This window comes from Takifugu rubripes, chromosome 19, assembly GCF_901000725.2.
Source record: "Takifugu rubripes chromosome 19, fTakRub1.2, whole genome shotgun sequence".
In the NCBI taxonomy this organism is placed as follows: domain Eukaryota; kingdom Metazoa; phylum Chordata; class Actinopteri; order Tetraodontiformes; family Tetraodontidae; genus Takifugu; species Takifugu rubripes.
The window spans coordinates 3951279-3974465 of record NC_042303.1 but is presented as its reverse complement, the minus strand read 5'-3'; the positions used below and the strand labels follow the sequence as shown (position 1 = coordinate 3974465).

General features: G+C 43.7%; 1 protein-coding gene across 4 annotated transcripts in view; it reads left to right on the top strand.

The window, feature by feature from the left end:
* The window catches only part of LOC101074368 (fragile histidine triad diadenosine triphosphatase), a 124582-nt gene extending 103950 nt beyond the window's left edge, over positions 1-20632 (top strand). For all 4 annotated transcript variants that reach the window (XM_011613636.2, XM_011613635.2, XM_029826298.1 and 1 more), the window contains 2 exons: positions 20315-20425; positions 20530-20632. In XM_011613636.2, coding sequence (XP_011611938.1) covers positions 20315-20422 — 108 coding nt within the window. In that variant the 3' untranslated portion in view covers positions 20423-20425; positions 20530-20632. The remainder of the gene's footprint in view (positions 1-20314; positions 20426-20529) is intronic.
* The last annotated feature ends 2555 nt before the right edge of the window (positions 20633-23187 follow it).

Below are 23187 nucleotides of genomic sequence, written 5' to 3'. Positions count from 1 at the left end.
GTCAGCCTGTGAACAGGAACCAGACCAGCATTCTCAGCTCTCTGCTATCTATCAGCTTTCTATATTCACTCTCAGGCCTCAAAAAAACTTCACATATCTAATGTCAGGGCAATTGCATGTGTACGTTTGAAGAAAACCATTTTGTTTGTTTGTTTTTTTAATATAGCAGAAGATTTAAGATGGTTAACATTTAAATGATTCAGATTCAGATTCAGATTCAGATCCTTTATTGTCCCACACGGGGAAATTTACAGTGCAACAACAGCAACAAGAGCACTCAGGGGAAAAAATAAGATAGAATCAAATGGAATATACAAAGAGGGTGGATATTTACAATAATCCAGATAAATGGATACTCGGCCTCTGTGTACCTGTACATAGTACAGAGGGTGAATACAATATACATATCAGAATATATAATATTCAGATTGTGTTAGCGGTTGTTCTGTTTATTGTGCAGTCTGACAGCAGCCGGCAGGAAAGATCTACGATACCTCTCCTTCACACAGCGAGGGTGGAGCAGCCGCTCACTGAAGGAGCTGCCCAGTGCTGTCAGGGTGTCCTGTAGGGGGTGGGACGTGTTGTTCAACATGGATGACAGCTTAGCCATCATCCTCCCATTTCCCACCACCTCCACTGAGTCCAGGGGACATCCCAGGACAGAGCTGGCCCTCCTTACCAGTCTGTCCATCCTCTTCCTGTCCCTGTCTGTGATGCTACTGGACCAGCAGACTATCCCATAGAAGATGGCTGATCCCACCACAGAGTCATAGAAAGTCCTCAGGAGGGGTCCCTGTACTCCAAAAGACCTCAGCCTCCTGAGCAGGAACAGTCTGCTGTTGCCCTTCTTGACCAGGGCGTCTGTGTTGTGTGTCCAGTCCAGGTTATTGTTTAGGTGAACACCCAGGTACTTGTACGACTCCACCACGTCAACATCCGTTCCCAGGATGTTCACTGGTGCAGGCGGGGGGTTGTTACGCCTGCGGAAATCCACCACCAGCTCCTTGGTTTTGCCAGCGTTGATCTGGAGGTTGTTCCGCAGGCTCCAGTCCACAAAGCCCTGAATAAGTTCCCTGTACTCCGTATCGTCCCCATCAGTGATGAGGCCGACAGCAGCAGAGTCGTCAGAGAACTTCTGGAGGTGACATGAAGATGTGCTGTAGGAGAAGTCCGCGGTGTAGAGGGTGAACAGGAAAGGAGCCAGAACTGTTCCCTGCGGGACACCAGTGCTGCAGAGAAGCCGATCTGACTCGGAGCCCTTCACCCTCACAAACTGTGGTCTTTGTGTGAGGTAGTCCAGAATCCATGTTGTGAGGTGGTGATCCACCCCAGCTACCTCCAGTTTGTCCCCCAGCAGCCTGGGCTGGATGGTGTTGAATGCACTGGAGAAATCAAAAAACATGATCTTCACAGTGCTTCCAGCCTTCTCCAGGTGAGTGAGGGAGGTGTGGAGGAGGTAGATGACGGCATCGTCCACCCCGATGCTCGGCTGGTAGGCGAACTGCAGCGGGTCCATGAAGGAGCTCACCAGTGGGCGCAGGTGATCGAGGATGAGCCTCTCCAGCGTCTTCATCAGATGAGACGTCAGAGCCACCGGCCTGTAGCTGTTGAGCTCCTTGGGGTGCGGTGTTTTCGGCACTGGGACGATGCAGGACGTCTTCCACAGCTGTGGCACTCTCCCCAGCCTCAGGCTCAGGTTGAACGTGTGACTGAAGATCCCACACAGCTGGTCTGCGCAGGACTTCAGGAGCCTGGAGCTGATGCCATCCGGACCTGTCGCTTTCCTGGCCCTGTTCTTCTTCAGGGCCTTCCTCACCTGGTGTGGTGTGAGGGACAGGCTGGAGCAGGGGGGTGTTGGTGGGGGGGATGGGCATGGGCCAGGGTGTGAAGTGTCGGGAATGTGTGAGCTGAAGTTCATGAGAGAGGGAGAGGAGGGGGGACAGGAGGAACAATGGGTTGCAGGCACAGACAGTGGCGGGGGTAGCAGCAGAGGAGACTGGGCCGGGGGAGGGGTGGGGTCGTTAGCCCACCCCCGGTCACCCACAGGTTGGGACTTCTGCTCCTTGAAGCCCGAGATGGTCTTCAGGCCCTTCCATACCCCACAGATGTTGTTCTGCTGCAGCTGGTTTTCCATCTTCCTCCTGTAGTTGTCCTTCTCCTGTCTGATCTTCCTCCTCAGTTCCCTCTGCACAGTCTTCAGCTCTTCCTTGTCTCCAGACACAAAAGCCCTCTTCTTCTCCTTCAGGAGGGCCTTTATGTCTGGGGTGATCCAGGGCTTGCTGTTGGAGAAGCTCCGTACAGTCCTGGTGGGTACGGTGTTCTCCACGCAAAAGTTAATGTAGTCAGTGATGCAGCTGGTGAGGTTGTCAATGTCCTATTTCATTTATGACTTTTATTGTCACTCTACATCACACGTTGTCACGCTTCACTCTATGTGTAAAAGATAAAGATGAAGCAAAATGTTGTTTCACACTTGTCTTAAAAAGTTATTACTATTTTGGCCATAGCAAGAAAAGTAAAATATATAAGGTAACTCAATTAAAAATATACAAATAAGATATTGGTTGACTTTTTACAGAGAGTATGAGTGCATAATATATTATATGTACAAACCTGAACTGAAGAAAGCATCAGTTACAATATAATGTAGTTAAAATAAAATATAGAATAAAACAAAACTACAGAAAAGACATAAGACTGATTATAATGTGCAATATTACAGTTGCAGATTGTCTGTTTTGTGTCCTCTTGTGCAAATTTTGCAGCATCAAGAGTCATTTCTGCAAGGTTGGGATGTCCCTGAGGGAGAGCAGAGGGGCCCTGATGGCCTTGCTGGCTCACTAAGTGTTGCAGGACCCGGTGCAGCCTCCATACCACACAGTAATAAATAGTAAACCACACAGTGACACTCTCCGTGCGCCGGTAGAGGGAGCCCCTAATGTAAAGTGGCACAGATGCTCTCTTTAGTTTGCGGAAGTGTTTTTGAGCTTTCGTGGCCAGCCATGCTGTGTCTGTTGTCCAGGAGAGGTCCTCAGAGAAGTGCATCTCCAGGAACTTGCTGCTGCTCATTCTCTCCACCATAGCACCATTGATGTCCATTGGGGGATGTTCTGTCCTGAATAACAATCTCTTTGGTCTTCCACCAAGGGACCAGTTCATCATTGGTGGTGACTAGGCCAACTACAGGAGTGAGGTGAGCCAACTTGATGGTGGGTCACCAGGGACAAGAGCGGGAGGCTGCACACACACCCTACACACCCTTGTAGGGCCCCATGTTCAGTGTGATGGACTCAGAGGAGTTTATGCGAGCCCATATATTTTGTGGCCCCCCTCTGATCAAAAGTCAAGTGCCAAGTTACACATAGAGGTCTAAACTCCCAGTTGTCTGCTTATGTTAGATTAGCATTGAAACACGCATCTGCTCAACATAGGCGCTCATAATTGTGTAACTGGAGGACTTCTTTTGATCAGCAAACTACTGTTGCAGAATAATCACTGTTGTGGGCGTCATGGAGAAATGGTGCTTCTTACTGCCTTAATTGTTGTGGCGTCTCCGTGGTGTGAGCCAGTGTTGACAGACACCCTCTTGCTGTGGACAACAGAGGATTAATCCTTGAAGAACCATCGGTGGCTCCGCTCACAACAATCTTCCTGTGGAAATACAGAGAGCTCAGTTCCATCTGTCTCACATGGGAAAGTTAACTCATGACCTCATATTTGTATTTGTGTTCCTCCATAGTTTTTTTTCCTCAGTCCTTGCACTTCTTCTTGTCCTAAACTGTGTCCTTCAGGTCCAGACAGACCGACAGCCAGATGGATGGAGGGACAGCCACCACCCTTTGGTGTTGAAAAATAATGCACACATGACATAAGACACAGAGAGAGAACTTGCATCAACTGTCATTATGTTTAGTCATCTGTTGTCATGGTGTCCACTCTGTTGTCATGGTTTCAGCTCTGTCGTCACTGTAATCTTATAGAACACCTAGCAGATCATTGAATTCATCCAAGTTGAAAAGATTTCAAAGTAAAGATTATGAGCAGAACAAACCACATCTGCTTCCTGAAATCCTTCTGTCTTCTCACCAGAATGAGCTTAATTTTTGCTACTTTCTTGGCTCCGTGAGCAGATTTGATCTGACCCACATTCTCCAGAATTAAGATGGAACCACAGCAGTGACCTGTATGATGATAAGGGCACTGATAGTGGGGTGGTGGTCTCCTGTTGCTTCTTTGTACACATACAGAAGGTGCTGCATGAAGGAAGACTGTGATTGTTTTCAGCCATTTCATTGCTGTCCATCATTTCTGTCTGCAGACATCATTTGTCTCAACGTAAGGACGCTGAGACCTATCTACATGATTGTGCTCAGTAAAAGCCCAGATCCATTGGACTGGACCCAGCACTTTAGTACCATTGGACTGACACCGTATCTCCCTGCAGAGGTCTCAACCTTCATGGTAGCACCGTTGTGTAGTAAATTGCTATTAAGTTGCGAGATTCAGTTTTTGTCTTCAGTTGAGGAAAAGTTGTAAGGTTGAGTCCTTGACTGAAGAACACCTGATGAGTCTGCCGTGAGCTGTCGGCAAGACTGAATTTTATTTTCTTTATGCAGATGTTTGCCACATCCTGATGGATTTGCTCTCCAGCACTATCCATTCTATTCTCTGCTGCCACATCTCAGCGCATCAGCGATGCTTTGCCAGCAATAAAATGTGGTGTCTGAGTTTGGCGCCCCTCTGTCTCCACCCCAGAGGCCTTCTGCTCATACGCTCCTCTTCAGATCTTTATCATTCTCCCCACAGCTGAGCCATCACATTCAGCGAGTTTCTTTTCATTACCTTTGATTTATCGTCAGGCGACAGGTGTCATTACCAGGTTCGGTTTTCAGATTTTTCTGCACAGTCCAGCTGCAGGGACTCATCAGAAGGTCTTCACGTCTGTGGCTACAATGACAGGCTCTTATTTGTCTTTTGGTTCTGCACATTCATAGGGAAAAAAAACCCTTTTCGTCATTTGTCATCTTTGCACTCCGACCATATGTGGGAGTTACGGACCTGATTTCCTGGCCATGGACACCCGCACCCTGTTTTTCCCCTTTCAATCTATTTCCTTGCAAACGTGAGCATATCAACAGAAGACCAAGACAACAGTTAAAAGAATATTAATTGTCCTTCAAAATCATTAAGAAAGGACAGAACTCAGAAAAGGAGTTGTATCTAGTTCCTGTGTAGCAACAACAGACGGCAAAATTAAATAAACGCAACACTCAAAGACCCGATACATAAACACACTAGTTGTGTTGTCTGTCACTATAATATACAAGAGATCATGTTAATGCAGATGAATAGGATGTATTTGCAGAGTTCTGCACAGACTGGATCACATCGCCTGTCTCTTTTTGCACATGCTTTTGTATCTTCCCCATGTTTTTGTCAGACACATTTTGACATCTCACCATTTTCCATATGCTAATTTTGCTATAATCACCCCAGACCTGTGGCAAATTGGTCGATGAAGACGAGACCATCTGACGTGTTGCTGTATACTTCAGCAGTTACAGACTGAACTCAATTTTCATTTCTCATCCAAGTGTGAGTGGAGATCAGAGGATGTCAGGAAAGTGTTGATTTAGTCCTCATTTCCAATGCTAATGCCTGGGTGAAACTTAAGCTTTGATTGGCGTCACATTCTGAATAACCTCAGCTTTCTTGCTGCCTGTTATTGTTTGTTTAATTAAATGAGGCTATATATATAAAATTATCGCCTGCTTGTAGTTCGTTCCTTTGGTCTTACCATAATAACTGTGGGGTCATCTGCAAAATTTCTCCAACAGGCTTGAAATCCCTGATGAAGTGAGAGGAATGGGGAACAGGTCTGGTGGGGACACTAGTGTTCATGGTGACTGTTTTTACTGTAAAGAGTTTGAGCTAACTGGCCGCTATGCTAATAGTTTGGCCTTGTTACACAAGTCCTGCTGGATCTCAACAACCTCTTGGACTTTCCTTAAAGTTATTTTGTCTGTAGTGAATCTCCAGATGACTTTGGATGAAGCACAAAGTCTTTTAATCGTATGTATTTAGGACAATTTCACGAGATGGAATTGAATAATATTCTTCTCTCTTGTGATACAATGTGATGAAATATAATGTGAAAATCCAAGGGGATGGGGCTGCTCTTGTTGGAACATTCCTTCTTTAGGCTTTGAGAAGCTGCACAGAAATTCCCAGCTCAAAATGTCTCATCTTGATGTGTTTGGACTGAGCAAAATGGAATTAAGCTGACAGCCCAGTTCGCTTATTTTGTGTCATGTTTGTCTTGCTACAGATGTAAAAACCGTTGAAAGACGGTCATTTTTAACACATGCTGCACAAGAGTCAGAAACATTAAAGGTGTTAATGAGGTGTCTGACACCAGGGAGGTTTGAGAAGATTCACTTCATGCTGATTCATTTTGAAAATAAATTTGCAAAATTGGATGCAGCATGGAAAGCTCAGTGAAAAATGATAATCTGAGTGGTGAGGAAGCTAGAGAACTGCTAGAATATTTAGAATCGACTCGTCCTCGATGCTTTTCTGGCGATGCCAGATTCAACACATTCCAAAGGTTGGGACAAAGTCATAATGAATTTCCACAAAAAAGTTCAGAAATGACTGTACAGTCAAAAAGACATGTCCTTGTCTCAACGCTAATGTTGCGTTGTGAGTGGATTTAACATGCGTCGTGTCACGGACCAGACGAGAACCCAAATGCGACATCAGAGTTTGACTGAACACCGCTTTATTGTCGGAAACAGACAACAGACAGGATTCACCGGGGAGCGAGCAGAATAGAAAAGTCATGGACGGGCAAGGTAGAGATCGGGCAGAAGGCAGACGGAATTTACCAGGAAGCAGGTAAAACAGAATAGTCAGGAACAGGCAAGGTCGGAACCGGGCAGGCGGGCAGGCAGGCAAACAGGAAAACTCTGGAAAGTCATCTGAACACGAATAACAATCTGGCAGGGAGCAGGTGTGCCTCCGGGGACTAAAAAGGTGGCTAATTAGTGTCCTGATGCACAACAGGTGCGCGGGGCGAAGCGACTCATTGGCACGATTGCCTGCAGCTGTGACAGCGTCATTGATTTCACTGGTCTGTAGGCTTCAGCAAAGTCCAAGACATAGATGCCCAGTAAGAAGTGAACTGCATTGCTGCAGGCAGCATTACTGCTCTGTAGCCTCCGGATTTACACACTGATGGACGTCTCTGAAATAATTGATACCATAGAAGGAGAGAGAATCGATATAAAGTCAGATTATCAGCAGCGGCGTGAGATCCTTTTCATATTCCACTTCCGGGTTACTCTGCCCATTGTCCATGACCTCCTTCTTTGTTAACTCTCAGCATTACAGGTTAGACATTCAGATGAAATTCCCACCTGCTCTCTCTTAAGAATAATGAACACACAGCAGAGCTCACCACTCACTAATCTCTGAGAATCTGCGATAAATGATGCTGAGTAGAAAAGGAGGACAGTTATCTTTATTACGGTTGCATTACCGGCTTATCTGGAGAAGCAGGTGGTCACAAAGACAGAGCACCAGCTGACCTTTCGTAGAAGTCATTTCTCATTTTCTTCAGATTAATGTGGGCTCAGGAGCCCAAGAGCCACCTCCGACCTGCTCACCATTAGGCAAATGTGCTTTGAACAAGCTGCTGGTCCAATACAGCCATGACTCCATAATTGTGTTGTGTTACCTTACAGTCTTCCTCTAAAGATGTTAAAGGAACCATAGCAGTTGAGTGGCAGTTTGACACTACCCAGAAAGTGAGAGGTGGACAGCGTCTCAATTATATCAGTAGTCCATGATCATGCTCCGAGGGAGGACAGTCTCTGTGTGTTGTGCTCTGCTGAGTGTTTGTGAGGCTTCCGCAGAAGCATAAAACCGCAGTAATGTAATTGCTCATCTGGAACACAGATAGGAACAGACTTTTGTCAAAGAAATGATTAAAAAAAATCACCGGAAAGTTCATTTGAAGGAGACATTTTCACACCACAGGCAGCTGTCTAACTTTTTTACAATGAGAGATTGATTTTCTTTTTTCCAAAGAGTGCAGCCCCTTCAGTTTCTCCCTAAAGATGTTCCTCCATTATTCTATTTTCCCCCTTTCTACCACTCCAATTTCTCATGAGATCTCTCTTTTCCATCCCTCCATCAGAAGATCTGTGAACTTAAAAAGCACCCATGTATGTTAGTGTCCAGTGGGGATTGTCACAAATGTGTAGGAGCACGAACGAGGACGTGATAGAACCACCCCCCAGCTTGGATGTTTTTAATTTCTTCAGGGAATGCCAATGCTCAAACTGCGATATATTAAACACGCCATCCCAATTTCCTAACATGTCTCAGTAGTGCAAATGACTTTAGTCTCATGGAGAGAGGTGCTGAGGGGAAGGCAGTGAAGGTGGTATCTGTCTGTGGGCCCCTGTGGTCCCCATATTGTCTGACTATTTCCTCTGCTTCAATTAAGAGAATTTAAAGTAAAACCAAAATGTCACAGTGAAGGGCACCATGTAGCGTGAAGACACCCGACACATCCTCTGACCACAGAAGCTGAACCTTCACTGCCCTGCAGCTAATTAATGCATTGCTAACCTAACAGAAACTCACAATGTTGGCGAGACAGTCAGCAATCAACTGAATGTAGTCAAAGTAGTCACATATTTCACACCTACCTTATGTTTGTAAGTGTATTTGTGAGCTCTCAGCTCTTTTCTGATGCTCAGAGAGTCAATGACGAATGTCAATGACAAAAATAGTCCTTGCAAGCATTTGATTTGATTATCGGTGGTGGTATCTTTTTTTTTTTTCTTTGGCACACAAAGGCAGGCTGTAAAACCACAGTTTTGGTGCAAAAATATCAAATCAATAATGAATAACTAAACATAAATGTATTCGTATATAGACACTAAAGGGCTGAAAACATAGAGACAGATGCACGCATGTTTATTTTACGTGTCAACACATGGTTGTGTCTGCTGTTTGCATTTATCAGGGCTGTTAGGGCTAAAAACTGTCCCTTAGTCTGTCAGGTGCTGCTATGAATCATTCATTTGAGGGCTAGAATTTTAAAGAATGCAGTCAAGGAAAAGTTTTATTTAGTGATTTTAGTAAAAAAGAAATAAAGCAGTAAAGTTCAGGGTGGAGCGGAGGCCTGAGGAGGTCTCTGGTGGTGGCTTTACCTGTAAAATGTCTTGTCTGCCTTGTGGACATACACACAGGTGTCTGCAGGCTTGGATCAGGTCCACTCCACAAAAAGAAAGAAGTGCAGCAACATTGCGTTAATCAGATGTTGGACAACATGAAGATGTTTTAGTTTTACTAATGGACTGTTAAAAATCCCTGAGTATATGGATGAAATCTCTTATTTAATTATTAACAGTCTGAATCATTCCACCTGAGCTTGCAACATGTTTGCCTGAGCAAGCCTGTGAAAAATCCTGGTTAATGGAGTCTAAATATTCAATAACAAATGTGCATCCTTCTGAAACAGCCTTGATTTTTGCCTGACCTGGGAGGAACTTTGCTTCACTCATTTAGTAACATTGTAAATACAAGGACACGGGGAGTCTGCACCATCCTCACAAAACCTCCATGCCAGCTCTGGGAAATGAAGGCTGGACTTACTTGCTGTTTTTATCATGGCAGGTCCACACTGGTGAGGAGGAGAGAGGGTCAGTCAGGGACCTGCCAGTGAGGAGAACAGAATATGATCCAAACCCAAAAATGGCTAAGGAGGAATCAGAGAGCCAAGCCGAGGCCTGAGGCTGCCCTCACTTTTATTTCAAGTATGGGGATCATTCAGGTCTCCTTCCCCAACTGAGAACAATTGCGAAGGGCAGTTTTTCTTGCACCGGAGTTTAGTACAAGACGAAAAGATGAGGCAACTATTTTAGTACTTTTTAATACTAAATTTTCATTCATTGAACGACAAACCAACAAAAGACCTTGAACCATGAACCTCATGCCAACCATCATGTTTTTTTAGCATCATTCAGACGACAATGTAGAGTAGTCACTGCCATCACAGCCATTATTTATTGCGCTCAGAAAGCAACAGGTCAAAGCACAAATGACTTTGAGTCAGGTGAGAAAGCATTATATTATGGCTCTGAAAAGTCTGAATTTACAGGAATAATTCTGAACAGTCTGACAGGATGGTGCCGGGATTACTGCCTGATTTCAGTCTTTCATCTTGTGTCTTTGATGTGCACTTTCTGTGAATGAAATCACATCCTCCAGAGATGTGCACTGCCATTTGCTTGTTTAAAGATATTGTGATTTCACAGGTCAGGGTCGACTTTGTGGTGGGGTGGCTCTACTTGGCATCACCTTCTCACGATAGTGTTTTGATCTGACACCATATCTGTCAGAAACCATTCCCCCCTTCAATCCGGAGGGGCAGAAACAGCTTGTGTTGCTCCTCGTCGGTGCTTGTGGCACTGCGGATGTGGACTGATGAAATCCCGTCTGGTCGGATGTCAGTCAGGGGGCTGGGCTCTGCTCTCCTGGTGGAGATCATTAGATACCCAAAGTCGCTGAAACACACCCACAATGTGAGACACTCTTCTTTCTTAGGGAGGAAAACATCATCTGCTCAGACATCTGGTGTTTGTGACATGTTGTCATCAGGACAGTTATTCAAGCATGTCATTGACAAAATGAACGGTGAGCTCATATGTCAATCTTAATGATGGGTCCTTATCGCCATCTCACTGTGCAAAACGTAGCATCTGGTGCCTATTGGGGGGGCATTGTGCAAGACAACCAAACAGTTTTGATCATCAGGACACAAGAGGAGAGTCGCAAATATTGCACCTACTCAGCTACTTGCTCCCTTCAACAACAGACATCAAATGACAAAAATGGTGGGTTCGAGTTAGGGATTCCATTTCATGACCAGTTTGGTTGTGTATCGGTCCTCTGATAGCATTAGAGGAGAAGCAGACGTGACTACGGACAGCTGAGCTCCACAGCCATGTGGACAGATGTCATGATCCAATCATCTGGACCTCCAAGCACATTGGCTTTGTACATCCCAATCAGCTGAAACTGAGCGCACATTTGAGTGCCAGTCTTCTCCCTCGCCACGCTCTTAAATAAATTTGCAAATAAGCATAAACTGAGGGGGGTTTCCACTCTCTTTGTCTCATTGCTTGTTTCCTTTATCTGATTGCAAGAAGAGGAACCTTGTAAGTTAGAGGAGCTTGTCTTTTTTTTTGGCATAGCGCCCCCTCTGGTATTAATGATAAACAGAAGATGATTAATATGCTGTAAAAAATGAAATTGGTTACAATTTGGGAGTGTGGTACCCCGCCAACATGGTTTAAATCATTTAAACAGAGATACTAAGGGTCTTGTTTTGTCTTCTGTAGTATAGTGCAAAAAACAGCAAGTCACTAACTTTAGCCACTAATAGTAATAATGCTGAATCCAGGCTTATATTCAGGAGAGTACATCAAATCAAATCAAATCAAATCAAATCAATCTTTATTTATACAGCGTCTTATACAATCAAAATTGTTTCAAGGCATTTTCCAGAATCCCAGGGCCTAACCCCAGACAAGCAACAGTGGCAAGGAAAAACTCCCCTTTAACAGGAAGAAACCTTGAGCAGGACCAGTCTCATGTCGGGGGACCCTCCTGCTGAGGAGAGGGAGAGGGAGAGGGAGAGGAGAGGGAGAAGGAGAGGAGAGGAGAGGAGAGGAGAGGAGAGGAGAGGGAGAGGAGGTCGGAGGTCATCATGCAGCTCCGAAGGCGGCGATACCTGTAAATGAATGGGGGGGGGGGCAGAAAAACTACACAGGAATCAGCATAACTAGTCTGCTTGAGGAGAGGAGAGGAGAGGAGAGGAGAGGAGAGGAGAGGAGAGGAGAGGAGAGGAGAGGAGAGGAGAGGAGAGGAGAGGAGAGGAGAGGAGAGGAGAGGAGAGGAGAGGAGAGGAGAGGACCCCGGCAGCCTTGGCCTATAACAGCATAGTTAAGATGTGACCTAACGATTAGACGACCCCCTAAGTATGATAATTTGTCTGTGTATGATAGTAACTGGAACTACAGAATTAGCAACAATAAGCTTTTTCAAAAAGGTAGGTTTTAAGTCTGATCTTAAAAGTAGCGATGGAGTCAGCCTCCCGTACCTGGACAGGGAGCTGGTTCCATAGCAGGGGGGCCTGGTAGCTAAATGCTCGGCCCCCCATTCTACTCCTAGAAACTCTGGGAACCACAAGTAGACCAGCATTCTGAGAGCGGAGCGGTCTATTGGGCTGATAAGGTATCACTAGCTCCTCCAGGTAGGATGGAGCTAGGCCTCTGAGGACCTTGTAGGTCAAAAGAAAGGTTTTAAAAATGATTCTAAATTTAACGGGCAGCCTATGAAGCGACGCCATTACAGGAGTTATGTGATCTCGTTTGTCAATACCTGTCAGAACTCTGGCTGCAGCATTTTGGATCAACTGGAGGCCTCTTAAAGAGTTGTTTGGACACCCTAATAATAAAGAATTACAATAGTCCAGCCTGGAAGTAACAAATGCATGAATTAACTTTTCAGCATCAGTAGCTTCCTAATCTTTGTGATTGTCCTCAGGTGAAAAAAAATGCTCAATACCTGTCAGGGGGATTCACTTTAGGACAATTAAATTGTTTATTTAACAAGAAGTCATTGACCAAATGAAAATGCTTCCTGTTTACATGAACAAATTCATCTTGTGATGGTGACTTTGTAGCAACATGTGTGCAGTCGATAGCTCCAACTAGGAAACCCAGCTCTTGCTGCAAATGGTGCTTTTCTGTTGGCCTGTCCAACTACAACGTTTTTAGGAATTTGATAATTGTGGCCGACATGTGGATTATTCCATCCCACACAGCCACAATGGCATGGCTCATTCCGGGCTCAGTCCCAATGGGTTGGCCAACTTGCTGAAATGAGCCTGTGTCTGGGAAGCCCTGTGTGGTCAGCACCAGTATGGGCACAGGAAAGACCTGGCTCCTGGCCCTGTCACATCCAAGTGTGGCCCTAGCTGCACAGTTCAATGAGGATAGTTCTTGGGAACCTGAATAAGCTGATGAGCCAGTCCTGCTCTTTCTCTGCTCACTGCATCCATTAACAGCTTCTATAGCACCAATGCTGCCATAGTTATTGACGGTGTTTCTGCTCCATTTCGCACTTTTGTATTCACTCCTGTCATCACAAAAACTTGGGTGTGTTCACTGTTTATCAGTTATCACCCTCAGGAATACCCTTTTGGACATTATTAACAGTTAACCAGCATCACCTTTCAGGGTGACCAACAGCTGCAACCACCAAGTTGTTGTGGAGCACCGCACACTTCCACACTCAGTTCACTCCTGATAAATTGGAAAATGAGCATGGAAAAGTGCATTTGCAATGTTTTTGTATGTACTCACTATTTGTACAAGAGACTCCTGGGCTGAAGTTGTATCGATTCTACCCTTCCTGTGTTTCTGGGAATGTCAGTGATACATTTGTTATTGTCATGAGACAACTTTGTTCACTGTGTGAAGTATTGTTTGAGTAACAGTGATGGCCCCAACCTCAGCCAGATTAGCTCAGAACTCTCACCAGGCTTATTTCGCTTTTGAATCAGCACTAAAATCTAGATGGAGGAAAATGTCATTTGCATTTCTTCTCTGAAGTGATTCTTTCTGTAAGATTTACAGACTGCTGTCGAGCCCAAAGCTTTGCCGGCTGTAACTTTCTCATTTCTCAGGTCTCTTTTTTTTTAAAGTCAGAATGGAAAAGAGTTTTAAGACGCAAAGTTTATTTCAAGTGTTCTTGTAGAGACAGTGCACAACAGTTGTAATGCAAAGTGACTGGAAGAGAAGAGCAAAGACGAGCATCACACCCACGTGCACACCTCAGTGATGCTTCTGCATGCCTGAGCGCCGTTGACAAAACAATTGATATTCTTGCGCAATAGGCTAACAGATTTTACACTAGAAGGACACTTTAGAGTTGACTTGCAAGACATTAGTCAGGCTGAAGTCAGGATAAGGAAATAATGAGGTGGTGCTGTGAGCATGTGAGTTATTTAAATCCAGCTAACCATCAGCAGCTCATTTTATGTGAGTGCTCGTATATGTAGAGATCTGGTACTTATGCCAAAAGATCTTGATGGGCAGTAAAATGCTGCCATTTTCTTTTGATCTTGTTGTCTTTTTGCTCTTTTGATTTAACCACAAATTAATAGCCACCCCCTGCCACAGCTCATGGCTGTATGTAGAGGAAGTCAGGTACAAAACCACCCTCGTCCTGCCTGCATGAAAGAACCGTTAGTATATAGTGTCACGTTGGCCAGACGTGCTCTTTTAGATGCTGATGATTTTACTTTGGTTTTCATTCCCATCTGGGGATGGTCCACAAACGCTGATTAAAAGCCCTTTGGTAAAATGTTTGATGACTGACCATAATATCTCTATCATTTCAGAAAAACATCGCTAATGATGTAAATGTGCATGAATTACAGTTAAAAAAACAACAACACAGGACCATCTTAAACAAATTAAAAATAGCATTGCGGTAATGATCAGAAATCAAAATCTTGTCTTTCTGTCCCATCCATATCTGTGGTCAGCAGCTCCGACATAACATAAGAGGTTATTTTTATAGGCAGCCGCTGTCTTTGGGAATCACAGAAACAAGCGTGGAGGCTCAAAGCTGTCCCTCTGGAACTTAGTCAGACAGTCTGTTACTTTTTGTTAAGCCACGTGACAGTTTGGGTTTTAATTGACACAATTTTTCAGTTCCAGGATGAATGTCTACAGATTTCACTGTGGTTGAGGAAGAAAAGTCTCATCTTGACATTAATCTGAGCCCACAACAATGGAGATATGCAATATGGAACCTGTATGAATTGATCTGTTGACAGAATTTCTGTTGATGGAGGAATTTTTTAATAGGTGCATGTGTATCTCTACTGAGACACAGCCAGTTCATCATTCAGTAGAATATTAAGACTTAATTAGTCTTGATGGGGATTCTGGAGTCGATCCCAGCAGAGCAGTCACTGTTTACTACTGCGGAGCAGGTCAGAGTTGCAGGACTAAAACCAGGCTCAAAGTGGTGAAGCCATCACAAAGTGATGCAGGAGCTAGGCTACGTCCTGCCATCATCCAGCCCATGTGGATTTCCTTCCAGGCTTACACGTGAGAATATAATGGCTACAACTGTAGGCTAATGGGATGAGAATATTGATGCGCCAAGACTAGGATGACCTCTCTGTCACCTTGGGAGGTCACTATTTAATGAAAGGGTGTTCAGCAGGACATATGAGGTCGTTGCTGCCCAACACCCATTCACCACAGGAGAAAATGGGGTTGCTGAAGGTTAATCAAGTGTTTTTCTCTCACTCTCGCTCACTTTGCTGCTAAATACTTCCTGGCTATGTGCGTAGTAAACGGCCCTTCAGCACCTACCTACAGAGATCTGAAGTCCTTGTTTTTAACGGAAGTAAAAGCTTTTTTTATTTATTTTTTTTTAAATCAACCTAGCTTGACTGAAGGAAGCTACATTTTTTGTAGTTATACTACTATTTTAATAAATCAGTGTTATTTTGCCAAAACAATACCTCAGCATTTCTTTGAGTGTTAGCTAAGATGCTACACATGGGAAGTTAACTGTGTTTCTTATACACATATATTTACAGACAATTTGCTCTCCACCTGTGACACAAATATGTAACTACATCCTGACATGTTCTTCCTCCTAATGTTTAGTATTTCAACGAAGACTTAAGTAGTAGCCACATTTTTTTTACTGAGCATATTTTAGCATTGCTTACTTGGTTGATTATATTGAGATCCTGTCCAGGCTAGTGGCTGAGAGTTTGCATGTTTTTCCTCCCACAGGGGGTAATGGTGAATTGGCTGATCTGTGAATGTTTGTATAGTATCCCCTTCATGAGGTGGTGACTGGTCCATGGTCTACTCTACCTCCCACTAGGCTCAAGATTAGCATCACCAACATTTCTGGTGTTTATGAAAAGCTCTTCATCAGCAGAATCTTGAAGAACAAGGTGAATCAGGTGAAACAGCAAGGCACACACAGATGTATACAGCAGGGCAGAATTGGGTAAAACATCCAGGCAGAATTAGGTGAAATATCAAGGCAGAAAGAGGTGAAACAACCAAGCACACACAGGTGAAACAGCTAGACACACACAGATGAAACAACCAGGCAGAAACAGGTGAAGCAGCCATGCAGATACATTGGAGAAAAAAAAAACAAGCTCTACAAGGAAGTTCACTTAAATGTGGGCCTTTGACCAGCTGACAACCCTCAGCAACAGCTGTACATGAAATCCAGTCCACAATAACAGCCATTCAGCCCTGTAGCACTAATAGTCTCAACTCCCACCAAACTAGTCAGAAGTGAAGAAGCCTCTCAGATAAGAGGAGAAACATCTTCCAGTTTCTTTCAACAATCAGTCTCTGCTAGACCATAAAGGAAGATGGATGAATGGAACTTGTCTGCGTGGAACAAAGCTGAGCACAGCTTTGACACAAAGAGATATGGTGGTACCAGGCCAACTCCAGGTCTGTCTGTCTGGTACTGAAGTCAGTGGTACATGTTCATACCAAGATAAAAGCTCAAATTTGAAAGTCCATCTGAAATCTGAGACTATGAAAGAGAGTAGCCAGCTACCCAGATACAGCGCATTAGTATTCATGATGAATTCATCACTGTCATGGCGAGCGGGCCTCTGTGTCCATGCTGTCAGCACTGTAACAGAGAAGAGAAGCTGTGCTAAAGAGGTTTAAAGCAGCTCACCGCACACAGACCAGCTGCAGGACAGGAACTCGGCTGCTAAAACACTCTTCTCCCACAACCAGACAAAACAGCTGCACAGGTTCTCGTGCAGCCTCCTGTAATCTGAGTAGATGCCACAGCTCTGGTGAACTCTGTACACACTTCAGTAATATGTGACACTTTTAACTAAATTTTTTGCTAACAAATTGTGTTTATGAGTGCAGGGTTTCGTCCTGCAGTTACTCCTCCTCACCACAGGGTGAAACAAGGTCATGCAGTGAATAGTGCAACATATTTAAACATGTCTGTGCAGATTCTCAATCATCCAGGTCATTGTATCCAAGGTAGTTTTCTCTGTCAACTGGACTGGGTTTCTTCTCTTGAAGACGTTTCGCCTTCTATCCAGAACGTCTTCAAGAGAAGAAACCCAGTCCAGTTGACAGAGAAAACTACCTTGGATATTTAAACATGTTTACAAAAATTAGCTGTGCTACTCATGAACAATTAGCAGTTGACAAATCTGCTGAGGAGAGGCAGGAGAAGCAATCACAGTGCTAACTTATTTAGCCAAAAAAAAAAAAAAAAAAAAAATGGTTGGTTAGGTAGAGAAGAATGATATGCTGGCTGGTAAATTTAAAATGTTAGCATTTTAAGTCTTATCTGAGATTGGTTCCTGTTCCTGGCAAATGTATCTGCAGGACTGGAATTCTGGGATGTCATTGGTTGTATCAGGTTGTTGGTTGTAATTTGCTCTGGACAGAGTGTATTAAGAGGCCGTGTCAAATAAATAATTACAAGCAGGGTACTCGACTCGGACATGCAGGACAACAACAGTTTTCTGTAAAGGAAATTAGGAACAGCATTGTCCTCCTTTTGCTTCTGTCAGACTCTTTATTTGGAAGCCCTAAAGGCAGACCTCAATATTACTACCTCAATATAAGCTTTAAAATCTGCCAGCACAGCATTAATGTATTTATACATAGGGATAGGACACTGGCGTTGTTTAGTTTTTTTCACCAAACTTCGAAAATAGTCTCAGTACTTAATTACTCTTGTCACTAATCTCCGTGAGCTGTTAATCTGTCTGTAAACTAAAATGATTAATTGCCATGTTGGTGCACAGATATGACCAACTCTGGAGACGTCTCTATCCATGCAGAGCCTGTTAGCATATGACTACTCTTGCCTCCAATAAACCTGCAGATCAGGTCATGGTGGTGGCTTCTAATTGCCCCTCCCTGATCTAGGGCTGGCTGATATGGCAAAAAAAATGTATAAGCTTTTTTTTGCCAAATTGATCGATGTCAACCTAGATATGTACCGTCTCTTCAACTCTCTCCAACATTAACATCTGCTTGGAGTTTTTAATATTTACATTCCTTCAGCTATTGCAATATTTAAGCCTCGGGCAACAGGTTGATTTTCCCACAAACAGCATGGGGAACATTCTTGATCTGGTTTTCACTGGCTCAGCCCCTGTAAACACACCATCTATGCATCATACAGGCTTGTGTGACAATAAGTAATGTCTGTGGAGTTACATCTTTTATCATTATAAATATCAATTACAAGGGTAGAGTTTGTTTCAAAAACCTAAAAAAACACTGACAAAAATCTGGCCTCTGACCTCTAACATATTCACTTTGTGCACACATCCTCACTTGCTGAACTTCATGGACTTTTCCACAAGCAAATTTGATATATCTCACTCCTCTATGTTCCTGCTTCCGATGAAACCCAGATGAAATCCTCCACTTCTTGCCTCAAATTGGTTGAACTGGTTTGAGTACTACCTCCCTGACAGGTCAGGATTTGTTGCCACGGGAGGAGCAAGGTCTCACTCACATGCTGTTGGCTCTGTGGTTTCACAAAGGTCAGAGGGACCCCATTCTATTCACCCTCTAAATGAAAAGGTCATCAGTGGCTTTGGGATATCTTTTTATTTATTCCCCTGCATCAGACCTGAAAGTCCCTCATAGCCTGCATTACTTTGTCTGACAAGGACATCATTTTACAAATATTCATTGTAACTGGTGATGTTTGTAGAAGTCACCCGGCTGATGCAATTGGTTAAACTGGGGGGGGGGGGGGGGGGTACAGAGGCTGAGCTATGAAAAACTCAAATGTGAGATGTTCGTGTTTGAAACTCAAAACAGAATAAAGAAGCTGAACCCACTTCCTTCTCTTTCGGGCATGGCTCTTCAGAAGATCAATAGTTTTAAAGAGGTGCTCCAAACCTACCTTTTTATAAAATTAATGTTAATGTTTGTTAATCTGTAGCTTGTCATATCTTCTTGACTGCTCTATCTCTTTCGGGGTCACAGGGAGGGTACACAAAGGGCGAAGGCAGTTCCCTCCCCTGGATGGGTCGCCAGTTCATCACAGGGCCCTATATGAGCACTTGTGGGTTGAGTACCTTGCTCAAGTGTACCTGGGCAGTGCTCTGAAGGTATTCTGACACCTTCCCCTACTACCAGAACACCTTACTTTTGTCTGCCCTGGGGCTCAAACCAAAAACTCTCCAATTCTCAGCCCAGTCCCGAGCCAGCACCACCCATCTGTGTTTCCTGTCTTTCTTTGCTAACATTTTACCTTCACTTTGTTTTGTAGCTTATTGAGATTTTTTGTGACAGTATGAAGTGTGTTACAAACAAAAAAAATCATAATTACTTAACCTGGGAACCACTTGGATAATTCACTGTAATTCAAAAGAAAATTAAAGGTTATATTAAAGCTTTGAAGATAACAATGTAAAGTAGATGTAACAAAATGGCATTTGGGCCACAAGGTGACACCAATTTGTCTCAGATGTATGCTGGCTGATAGAGAGGCGGAGACCAATGTTCTGAAAGCTAGCAGAGACAACATTATTTTAGTCTTGGTCACAGCAGAATGAATAAACCATCTAAAATTTTTGGTTTATACACATTTTAATTAATGACACATCAGGGATTCACCGTATTTCCAAGTTCGAGTGATTGGGCAAAGGACCTTGAACTAATAAATTGTAATTTTAAATGTCTCCTCACCACAACAGAACAAAACAGAGATGTCACCAAACTTAATCCAATAGCATATTAGCCCTCCATTATCAAAGACATTCCTGAACAAACACCACACTGAGGACATGAAAAAGTGAGATGTCCAATTGGGACACCTTAGATGCCTTTTAAATTGGCTGATATGAAACTCTACAGCAATCCATGTTAAGATTAGTGAACAATGAAGCCTTCCAAGACCTTTGAAAAGTTGTTAGCCAGATATCAGAGATGGATCATAAAGCGAACATTGAACCAATTAAATGCTGAGAAGCTAAGCAGGGAAAAACTTTACCTGCAGGACCTGCTGGTTGTTCAATAATTATCTCCTGATTACTGATTTGTGTATATTTACTATTTCTACAATTGCAAGCAGCAAATGTTCCCACAGTGTGTAAAAACAGCAAATATATTCCAAGAGAATATCCCCTGCATTCATGTGACAGAAATTTGCTTTTATTTTTGGGCAGTTGCAAAAACATGATCAAGAAGATGAGGACATCCCATCCAAGTGGAGGTCAGAGGCAGAAATGGCAGCTGAAGCTTCTGATCTCAGAGACAGACTGAAGAATCTCTGAGTGGTAAGATTCTCCATAAATGTCAAAAAGCCAATGCGTAGACATTTGCTATGGGATATAAATGTAAATAAACTTTGATTATTTTCTTCTTTTTTTTTAAATTCCAGGAATGTCCATACTAAGGGACTGCAACTTGTTATTGCAACAGTTTGAAGATGACAAGCTCTTAAAATTCAAATAAAAAGCTTTTGACTGCTAGAAGATCATCATCAAATGATTGTTTATGATCATTTACTAACGATGTAAGCTAAGCTAGCTAATATTCACATCAGTATCAGTTTTTAGTTTTCAATTTAATAACAGTTTTCTTGACGATATCAATGCTGATGAGTCAATTTCAATATATCACTGAGTGAGAACAATGATACCAGCTAGCATTCTTGTAACGGTTGATTTGTAGTTCAGAGCTATGGCCAATTCCACTTCAACTCCTCCTTCTTTAGGATATCAGACAGCTGTACTAGGGTATAAGAAAAAAGGTGGCCTCTGTTGCAACCGTGTATTAGATTACCATATTTTCACGACTATAATATAATATGGTGTGCCTTGTGTGTGGACTGAGTTCCAAAATCTGCTGTGTGCCTTTGGTAGGTGCACTACGGTAAATGCTACCCATTGATTAGCGTCACACATACGCGTAAGGATCCCCTAAAATGGCACCGGTCAAGCGACACACATATGAGGCTTACTTTAAACTACAGGCCATCGAATATGCGGCTGAAAATGGCAATCGAGCAGCTGCAAGACATTTTAATGTAAATGAGTCCATGGTCAGAAAGTGGAGAAAACAAGAAAGTGAACGAAAGTGAGGAAGACGAAGCTGAGTTTCCGTGGGAACAAAGCAAGGTGGGCCGAGCTGGAAGACCAAGTGGAACAGTTGGTTGTGGAACAGTGAACAACTGGAAGGGGTGTCTCTACTGTCACCAAAGGCCAAAGTGATTGCTGAAGAAATGGACATTGAGCACTTCCAAGGAGGTCCGTCTTGGTGTTTTCGCTTTATGAGGAGGCAGCATCTCTCCATACACGCAAGGACAACTGTTGCGCAGCGGCTGCCCGCGGATTACCAGGAGAGGGTGGCCATATTCCGCACCTACTGCCGCGACAAGATAACTGCACCCAGCCACATCTATGAGGCAGCGGCAGGCAAGTTATGCCACCATATGCGGGTGGATTGTAGACGCAATGGGATATGATACCATCTTCATGTATTGTAAGAGCTTTCACGGAGCCGGTCAGTAAGTCTGATTCAGATGATGAAGAAGAGGAATTCGGGATGTTGGATATTAAATAGCGCAGTTCTTTGATTCAGATACAGAAGATGAAAACTTTGATGGTTTTGTTGCAGAAGAATGAATACTTTGTTCAATAAATGTGTCGAGACTCACTGTTTTACGTCCGTTGTCATTTTTTAACGTTTGTTTTAGCATACGCCTATTAATACTTATGTCTGTTTTAAATACAGATATAGCACCCATAACTGAGACTGCGCCTTTTATTACAGTGTGCCTTATGGTCGTGAAAATATGGTACATTTTCTGAATGAGTCCAGTTCTAATGGGCAGTGATAGCTCAGGCTGTTGGAACCTAGGCTGAGAAGCGGAGGGTTCTTGGTTTGAGCCCCAGGGCAGGGAAACCATAAAAGCTATTCTGATAGTAGAGAAAGGTTCCACAACACCTTCAGAGCACTGCCCAGGTACTCTTGAGAAAGGTACCGAATTCACAAATGCTCAAATAGGGCCCTGCAATGAACTGGCGACACATCCAGCGGTGGACCTGCCTTCACCCTGGAAAGTGGAAGAAGATGAGACAAGTGCAGTTCTGTGTATGGCTGAAAGAGTGGCTCAGCCTAGAAATAAATAAATAAATAAATCAATCAATCAATCAATCAATCAATCAATCAATCAATCAATCAATCTTTATTTTTACCATCCTTTCACAGAAAAATAGTTTTATCTGCTTACGCAGATGACATAATAATAATGGTGCGCAGCCAGATGGACGTAGATGTTTCATCTAATTTAACGGTTTTATTCAACCGCCTGTCTGCAGCCAAGGTCAACTGGCACAAGAGTGAAGCCCTGGCCGTTGGCAGGTGGGAAAATGGTCTGCCGGTCCTTCCCCAGGATCTTGCCTGGCAGAGGGACGGCCTAAAATACCTAGGGGTTTTTGTTGGAGATGAATAAACCGAAAAAAGGAATTGGCTGGACACATTAGCAAAAGTAGAGGGGAAAATTCAGAAGTGGAAATGGCTCCTCCCCCGCATGTCTTACAGAGGCAGGACTCTTGTCCTGAATAACCCGGTGGCCTCTGTGCTTTGGCATCGGCTAAATTGCATGGAGCCCCCCTCGGGGTTGCTAGAACTTCAGGCATGAGTTCTGTCTTTCTTCTGGGACGGCATGCATTGGGTCCAGCAGTGGGTGTTGTACCTGCCTAGAGAGGAGGGAGGACAGGGCCTCATCCACCTGGCCAGCAGAACCGCCACTTTTAGTCCAGTTTATACAAAGGTTTTTAACAGGGCCGGCAGACCTAATGTGGAGAGATGTGGCCAGATGTGTCTTCAGACAGGTGAGTAACTTGGGGCTGGATGACGCTCTGTTTTTTAACTGACTTGATATTTGCTAAATTAAATGGGCTACCAAATTTTTATAAAAGTGTTAAGGCATGGGGCCTTTTTAAAGTTGAAAAAAGAACTGGCTCTGACTCTCTGTACTGGCTGCTAAGGGAACACGCTGCACGGAGCTGTTGCCCTCAACGCTCTCCTCTCA